At 41.1% G+C, this 9276-nt stretch overlaps 1 protein-coding gene and 1 pseudogene across 1 annotated transcript in view; one reads left to right on the plus strand and one right to left on the minus strand.

The window, feature by feature from the left end:
• Positions 1-9276, minus strand: part of Suds3 (SDS3 homolog, SIN3A corepressor complex component) — a 40672-nt gene that overhangs the window by 4090 nt on the left and 27306 nt on the right. Inside the window, exon 11 of the mRNA XM_010604081.3 lies at positions 2729-2813. Within this exon, the coding sequence (XP_010602383.1) occupies positions 2729-2813 (85 nt within the window). The remainder of the gene's footprint in view (positions 1-2728; positions 2814-9276) is intronic.
• On the plus strand, positions 8564-9226 carry LOC109117406 (annotated as a pseudogene).

Consider the following 9276-nt stretch of genomic DNA (forward strand, 5'->3'; position numbering starts at 1 on the left):
GAATTTGCACCATCTAGCCTTTCAATACTTTGCTTTTTCTGCCAACTAAGGTTAATGGCTGTGATGGAAAAAGGAAAAAGCAATACTAACAATAAGAAGCAGCCTGTGGGGGAGCTGGGGCCCAGTAAGGATTCCAAAAAAAAAAAAAAAATTTTTTTTTTTTTTAATAATTAAAATGCTTTCCTTACCCCAAGGAATTTGCACATCATCTAGCCTTTCAATACTTTGCTTTTTCTGCCAACTAAGGTTAATGGCTGTGATGGAAAAAGGAAAAAGCAATACTAACAATAAGAAGCAGCCTGTGGGGGAGCTGGGGCCCAGTAAGGATTCCAAAAAAGCTGAAGGGTTTAACACAGTCTTCCCTCCTCACCACATCCCTCTCCCGCAGATGGGATCATTTGCACATCATCTAGCCTTTCAATACTTTGCTTTTTCTGCCAACTAAGGTTAATGGCTGTGATGGAAAAAGGAAAAAGCAATACTAACAATAAGAAGCAGCCTGTGGGGGAGCTGGGGCCCAGTAAGGATTCCAAAAAAGCTGAAGGGTTTAACACAGTCTTCCCTCCTCACCACATCCCTCTCCCGCAGATGGGATCACACCTGGCTCGCTTTATAGGGCACAGGTGTAGAGCAAAGTGAACACTTGTCGCAGGGGATTGCCAGAGCCCACAGTGCACTTAGTGACACCCTGCAGGCAGGGAAGGAGAAGGCGCAGCTGAGCAAGTGAGAGGGGGCTCCTGCACTCTCACCATGCGGCAGACACTGTGCCCGTCATGCTAAGCTGCCTCTGCCCAGGACAAGCCTACGAAGTACTGCAGGGGGCCCCACTTTACAGAAGAGACCAAAGCTCAAAAAAGGCTGGGTCACTTGTCCAGATTGATCCTGGCACTGACATCAAGGCCCTTTGCTCTTCTCCTTTACCAGCCCCCGACTCTTCTTCTCACCCAGCTCTCTGTAACATGCAGTGAAATGGAGTGTAAAGCATAAGCTCTTGAAAGGTTTGCACTTTGCCTATCTATACAACTCTTAAGTTTATAGATATATCTCCTTCCCCCACTCAATTTCAGGTTTTAAAAAAGCCTGTTCTCAGGTTCACCTCCATTTCTTTGACGTGATTATTCAGCAACAGACAGAATTCAGAATCAAATACACTCGTTTAAAAATGAAACATGTTGAAGATCTCGCACGAAGCCAGGCCTCTAAAGAAGCATGAAGAACCATTTTAAACTGAAAACTGAACCCAAGAGGGTTGAGTCGGGAAGTCACTAACACACTCAGACCCACCCAACAAACCTGCCCAGAGCTGAGTCACACCAAGGCCAGCAGCTCCAGTGTCAGTTAGGAGTTCATCCAAAAAATCAGAAAAGCTTCTAAGAAAAGGGACTGCTCCCCTATCACCACACAGGCACAGGCCTACAAAGCCTTTCCTCTCCCAGACATGTCACAGCAGCACCATTTCCTCGTCACCCCTCACAGACACTCTTTTGGGACAAAAAGAAACTAACTTCAACAGGAGGACTGGGTAGGGAGGAATTCAATTTGGCATTTCTATTTTTCGTGAGATGCCACAGAGGAGTATAAGGCAGCTGTTCTGAAGCTCGGTTTAGGTAGCAGGAAGCCACATGTGCTTTGCAGAGCAACACTTAAAGGTAGGTGCATCACGAAAGTAGGCTCCTCTTAATCCGTGGTTCTGGTTCCAGGGTGGCCTGAGGTGACTCAGACACGGAACTCAAAGAGTGACATTCACTTATCTGGAAGGCTCTCCCTAACTTCCAAGTAAACAATCATTCTGCAAACTAGTCACATTTGAGGGCATTTTCAATTCAGGAAGCTGGGAGAATATGAGAGGCTTAAGTTATTTCATAATCCAGTTTCATGAGATTTACTGTGCCCTGGCACAAATAAGTTACAGAGGGTAGACACGTAAAAATCAATTTCTTTGCAGACTGATAAAAGATCAAGCCAACCCAGCTATTAAAGTTTTAAACCTTTCTTAACAATGCAAGTTAGACAGTGCTGGACATCCTCCTAATGAAGAGCAGACAGAGAACTCGTAGGGCAGTCACATCATCTTGGGGTCTAACTCTGTTAAAAGCAGACCCCATTCTGTGGGGGCTCAATACTCACAGGCACAAGGCTGGCAGCTTGTTGCTGAGAGGCACAAAAAGACACATCAGGTGGGAGAGAGAGCAGCCTAGGAGTCATGATATGCCAACTGAAAGTGCACCCATTCAGTGAGTGGGTGCTGGGTGCCAGACCTTGTGCCAGGTGCTCATGACATCCTCACAGTAAGACACAAATCTCTTTAAGTGTACATAAAAGCTCTAGAAAAACACAACAAAGATGGAGTATGCTCCACAGGTAAGCTCCATTCTCAATAGATAACCTGAAGAAGCAAGGATGGGAATGTACAGACCTCACATAGACTTGCCTTCTACCCTCTCCTCAAGTCTGGCTCGGCGGCTCCCAAAGCAATTACTGCACAGGGAACTCACCAATACCACCAGGAATACACAGAGCTACACACACTGGAGGCAAACAAATCTATGAGATGGACTTTCAAGGGTGACTCTCTTAATGTGCAGTTTCTGCCACAAAGCACTGACTTTGAAATTTAACCTACATACTGGACATGAGTCCTGTGTTTTTTGGTGGCACTTTTATTTCAGGTTTGTCATATTGTCCACACTTCAGAGCATACTTTGCTCTTAGGAAATTCGGTCCCTACCTCATTGGCTCCAACTGAGCTGATCACGCAGCTCAGTTTCTGGTTGTCCTTTGACTCCAGATAGATGGCCTGGCTCTTGTGGTACCTGCAAAAACAGGAACAAAGGTACAAATATACTTAACACAGTCTTAATCACGTGTACGTGGGCAAGATTCGGGACTTCAGAGGCGTTAAGGCTTCCATCCTCAGATGAGATGACTTCTTAATCTTCTGGATCTGAACCTTACAATCCTTGGTCCCTTTGCAAAAGGAAAGCAGCAACTGAGAAAAAGACTTGAAAAACTATAATTTACTTTATATTTGGACTGCATGACCCAGTTTAAAAACTAAGTTAAAAATTTTAAAGTAAAACCTGTTTCCACTTTCTGCCCACACCGCCATAAAGGCAACTATGTAGACAAAACAAATAGGTGGGCTTGAACAATTGCTCTGTTACTTTCTTTCTATCCAAATAAGTCCTCCACAAGAAGGAAGGCTGAATTCAGCCCTTTCTTTAGTCATTCACTCAAAAATAATCAAGTACTTACTATGTATCACTGACTACCCCGGAGGGTGTGAAAGACTGAACAAGGCCAAAGGTCCCTGCTGTCACAGAGCTTCAAATATAATTGGGGAACATTTAATACTCACACCTAACAGATACTAATGACATGAAGACTTAACGTCATGGCATGTACCAAAGGGTCTCTGACCTGGCATGATCTGGCCTAGAGAAGTGGGGAAGCTGCTTTAAAGAAGAAACAAGACACGTTTCCCTTTCGGCCCCTGCATCACTTCTCTGGCTTGCAGTACACAACTACTTCCAACATAGAGAAGTTCATCCTTCCAAGGACAGAAGGGCAAAGCCGAAATGGGACACCAGGGTGAAAGAGTAGCTGCTGACTTCTTAGCCAGATACAAAATGGATTTGCCTCTGCTCAGTGCTTCACTGTCATGGGCAAGTCCTACTCCACCCACAGAGATTAAGACAAGTGACAAGGAAGAAACATAATTGAATCAAGTACAGTAACAGTTCATCTTTTCAGCTAAGAGAAGTCTGAGGACTTCACTAAGACTATTAGCGGATTCCCATAGTCCAGAGGAAAGCAAGCATTTACTCTTTATGTTCTACTATCTAAACATATGGCTTCCACTCTGTGGAAATACAAAGGGGGTCTGGAAAAGAAGGGAGGATGGGGTAGGGAGTAAAAAAGATTGTACCAATTCCCAAAGATGAATGTAATCATTATGTAATGCAAACATATACTAAAAAAAAAAAAAAAAAAAAAAGTGGCTTCTGGATTACAAGAATCAGAAATGTAACCTAAGCTGCTGCTGAAAGTCCTTGCCTGAGCCAGCCCCAGCTCAGTTGAGAACATAACCTTCGGTTGACCCTGCCTACAAAAACACAGCTACTCAGATTCATAAACTCATATAAAGTCTGCCAAAACACATCTCCCAGCAAAGTATTGCATCTTCTTCTCATTTCTCTGGAGGAAAGAGGCAGGTGCTGTTTCGCTGCTAAAATGAAATAATCTACTGCCCAGATACCACAGTTCAGGACGTTCTTCTCTCCCACAGTGAGCTTTCTCCAATCTACAGGCGAAGCACTCTTTAACCTGCTACTTAGGAGCTGAAAACACAGATTTTCCAAATCAATGTAGTTCCTGAAATGTGTTTTTAAAAAGTAAATGCAACAAGAACAGTGAGACTTGTTTACATCCAAGCTTTAAAATTGCCTTTCACTACATATTAGTTGGCAAACTGGGTCAGAGCACTGTCATTATGCTAAACAGGTAACATCACAAGGCCCAAATTTTATAATGCATAAAGGAAGGTCACATCAGTTCACACCAACATCCTAACACTAAGTTGTCTAAGCCAACTATACTACATAAATAGCAATGTCTTGAAAAATGTTTAGGATAAAAATACAAAGGAAAGAACACTCAGTTATTCTATGGGAACTGTGAGTTATTAAAGAGATAGAAACACAAAACAATGTCTATCTAGACTCAAGTCACTCTGATTCTACTTTCTAAATAATAATAAAGAAAGGTCGTGAGTGTGGTGTGAATGTACACTACCTCACAGAAATATGCTAATACACAGCTAAGTGGAGCAAAAAAACTACCATATTCCTGTGTTTCTAATAAAGCACATCTGACTGGTTTCACAGGACCACCAGGAGTAAAGGCTGCAGTCTGGTCTGTCTCTCACATGGGGTGCGGCCTACATATACACCATGGTCCCAGTCACCACGTGCTTCCCAAAGTGACCAACTTCCGAACCAACTGACCCCTGGGTTCCAAAGACCTTCAGGGGATTCTCACATACAAAATAATGATCTTCGGAACCACCATCCCCAGACTGACCTAGTTAATTATTTGAATTCTCTGAAAAGGTAAGTCCTCAGAAACTAGAGTGTTCAGATGGGTATTTTTTTTAAAGATGAAACGAAAAAGTATAAACAAACTTAACATATACTCTCATTTTTCAATTTTTAAAGAATATTAAAAGACGGAAAAAGAATTCAAAACACATTTAGAAATATTAAGTTTAAAAGCAACATCAATAGAGCCAATTTAGTTAAAATGTGTCATCTTTTTTTACAATTAAACCCATTTTACAAGCTACAACTCAACTGCTGAAAAAAATTATTTTTTTAAATAGCCTCAGAGAGTAAGTCCTAAATGTCAAATTGACTTTATTACTGATAAAAATTCTGACCGGGGAATCCCTACAATTAAGCTCTTAAAGCTCTGTGCCTCACTATTAAACCCAATGAACTACAATTACTATACTATTTTGGAAGAAAGCAATTTTTTAAAAAGGTAGCTCCAAAAGCAGGGTGGTAGGGAGGGGGGAGTAACTGAATGTTCTATCCTGCTGGGAATGCTAACATTCCATTTCCCCAAAACTGAGTCCATATTACAGCTATAGAACCTCACAAGTCTCAATTCTGACTGGAAATATTGTTTTAAGAGTCTTTGAGGGCTGGGATTTAGCTCAGTGGCACCATGTCTGCCTTGTAAGCGCAAGGTCCCAAGTTCAATCCCAGGTACCCCCCCCCCAAAGTCTTTGTATCACCGGGGACATAACTCAATGGTGTCACTGCCTGCCTCACAAGCACAAGGTCCTAAGTTCAATCCCTGGTACCAAAAAAAAAAAAAAAAAAAATCTTTGCATCAAGAGAGAGCTAGAGGGTTAACACTACTTGAGCAAATGGTGATGTCATTTCTTATTCCCTTTAGCAGAGGGAGGGGGAAGGGGGAAGAGGAAAGAGGGAGGGAGGGAGCGAGAAAGAATGAAAATCTGAATAATGCATTGGCACCATCAGTTACTTATTTTAAAGTATCAGCTATTTTCACAGTGTTTTCTGAGAAAGGTCATTAGTCCAAATCAAAATGTGAGGGAAACTTATAGCTTGATAGAAAATGTCTTAAAAGCATTAAAAGGGAAGATGCTTATCTTTCAAAATGAAATGTACTTGATAAGTGTTCACACCAAGATGGGAGGCCTGGATCACACTCATTTTGCTGAAATCATTTAAAACTCAATGAAACATATTTTTACCAAAAATACTGTTATAAAAATAAAAAATGCCAGGGATTTAGCTCAGCAGTTTGGTGGCCTGCCTTGCAAGCACAAGGACCTGAGTTCAATCCCCGGTACCAAAACAAAACAAAACAAAAAATACTGTTATAAGGAAAAATCCATGCTGTGGGAAGAACAAAGGGATTTGGCTTTAGCCACAGGCTGGGTCTGTTGAAAAAGAAAGAAAACTAAAGCCTCCAAACAGAGATACAAAGTCAGATCAAGGACCTGGTGAGGTTCACCCTGCTCTAGTGATAGCTTCAAGCAAGGTGCTCAGGAACCCATGAACTGTTACCAGGGAGGACAGGACTCACCTTTCAACACCTCGCTGCGAGCCCTGATTGCTAAAACTAGAAAAAAAAAAAAAGCTCATAGAGTACAGAAGAAAACAACACTCTCAAAATATATTTAACAACAGAATACACAACTTCAAATTCACCGGAAAAGCAAAATACTTCCAGAGATGTTGCTCTCCTAATGTCTTCTGCTAGCATCAGAAAGATGGTAAAAATTCCTTCTAACTGCTCAGGAGTTCTGACACACCACACCTGACCACTTAGTTTACTTTATGAAATACCCATCGTTGTGGAACCTTTCTTTTAAAAAAACAAGAATTTTATTTTACTGCATTTTTACCCACCAGACACATCTCATAAAGTCTAAAGATTAAGTCTAGAAAAAGGAAGATCTGAAGCAATGCAATTACAAAATGAACATCATTTGAAATATCACATGGCTTGAAGACTCACAGATCCATAAAAATGTTAGTGATAAATCTCATCATTTTCAAAGACTGTTCTTATATGTAGGCTTGATCTTTAAAGGTTATTTGGTTTTCATTATTAGAAACATTTTTCATCTTATTTTGCTCCATAGTGTTGAGCAGCTAGCGCCTGCCACCTAGTGGCAATATGTCCAAATTAGGAGCAATGCTAGGACAAATACTAATTGACCTCTGGAGAACACCAAACAGCCAGAACTAGGGGGCAGAAATCACTAGATCAGGCTTATGGACAAAGCAAGTCTCCTTCACCCATCTGGATAACTAACTCACTATAACTTAGTAAGTAGAAATGACTTATTTTCAGGCAAGACTAGCTCTCTACGCTTTTTTGTTTGCTTGGGTTTTTTTGAGAACAGGGTTTCGCTGTATAGTTCAGGCTTATTATGAACTCACTATGTAGCCCAAGCTAGCCTCCAATAATCCTCCTGTCTCAGCCTTCTAAATGCTGGGATTACAGATGTGCGCCACAACAACCAGCTTCTCTAAGCATTTTTTAAAAGAATAGTCAGCCTTCTGGATTCATAAGTTCACATCTATGGATTTAGCCAACTGTGGATAAAAAATATTGGAGAAAAAATTGTGTCTGTGCTGAACATGAGCTTACTTTCTTGTAACAATACAGTTATAACAACTATTTACATTGTATTCAATATTTACATAAACTAGAAGTGATTTAAAATATATAGGAGGAAGCCAGTCATGATGGCATACACCTGTAATCCCAGCACTTGGGAAGCTGAGGCAGGAGGATCACAGTAAGTTTGAGGCCAGTCTGGGCTACATAGTGGCTTCAGGACCAGCATGAACTACACAGTGGGAACCTATCTCAAAAAAAAAAAAATTATACACACAGAGTCTGCTAAAACAATGTATACATCAGGAAAACAAAACTTGTATAGATATTTTAATACTAAATTTGTTGACACATCATGAGATTAATACAAGTTACCTTTGGCCTCTACCATTAGAAGAGGTGCTCAGAATGATAGCCATTCGCTTCCAGACATTTATTAGTACAGCAAACTGTTGAAGTGTGTATATACTTTTTTGGCAGACTGTACATACAGGAGGGTACCTTAGGTTATATGCAAATATGATGCCATTTTATACACAGGATGAGAGCACCTGCAGACTTGGGTGTCTGTGTGTGGTCCTGAAGCCAGTCTCGCCTGTATAGTGGGATGACTGTACAATCTTACAAGGTAGCCAACTAACATAATGCTCCAAAAAGGCGCCCATCCTTATAAAAGTATTGAGACTCCAAGGGTTATTATATAGCCATTAAAAATGCTAATTAGAGACCAATACAGTAACCATGAAAAACGTTCTCAATTTAACCAAGCAAAAAGGCAAACCATAAATCTGTGTCCATCTATGACTTGAAAAAAGTAAGGGCAGGCGCCGACCCCCCCCCGCCACTCCAGGCGCAGGATGCCCAGGCCACTGCAAGGGGCAAGAAAATCAGGTTGAATCCCCACTAGAGCCACTGTCCCTGAAGAAATGAGTGGTGGCTTGGCTCCAAGTAAGAGCAGAGTGTATGTGTCCAACTTGCCCTTCTGCCTTACAAATAACAATTTATACTGGATATTTTCCAAGTATGGCAAAGTTGTAAAGGTTACTGTAACAAAAGACAAAGATACAAGGAAGAGTAAAGGGGTTGCATTTATATTATTTTTGGATAAAGACTATGCTCAAAACTGCACCAGAGCTATAAACAGTGAACAGTTGCTTGGTAGAGGGATGAAGGCAAGCATTGCTAGTGACAGTGGGAGAGCTGCTGAATTAATCCAAATGCGAAACTACTTTGACAAATCACTGGGTTACAAATGTGGGGAAAACAGGCAACTTAAATGCTTGTCCAAAAAATATGCTTGGAGATGGTGAGCCTCAACAGAAGAAAGAAAAAAAGAAGAAAAAGAAAATTGCTGAACTAGAAGAAATTGAGGACATAGCATAAAGTGAAGACGAAGGGGAAGACACTGCTCTCGAGTCTCAGCCAAGCCACCGTGTCCCAGCGAGCCAAGACTGAAGAACAGAGCAAACGGAAACCCAGGGGCAGGGGACCCCAGCAACGTGAGAGGAAGAACACATTTCATTGCAGAGGAAGAATTTAATGATTAGAATTGTATAATGTAGATGTCAGGAAAATAAAAACCATCTGCAATACAAAAAAAAAAAAAAAAAAAAA

The sequence above is a fragment of the Fukomys damarensis genome, unplaced genomic scaffold (assembly GCF_012274545.1).
Source record: "Fukomys damarensis isolate Sample0158 unplaced genomic scaffold, DMR_v1.0_HiC HiC_scaffold_12, whole genome shotgun sequence".
NCBI lineage: Eukaryota > Metazoa > Chordata > Mammalia > Rodentia > Bathyergidae > Fukomys > Fukomys damarensis.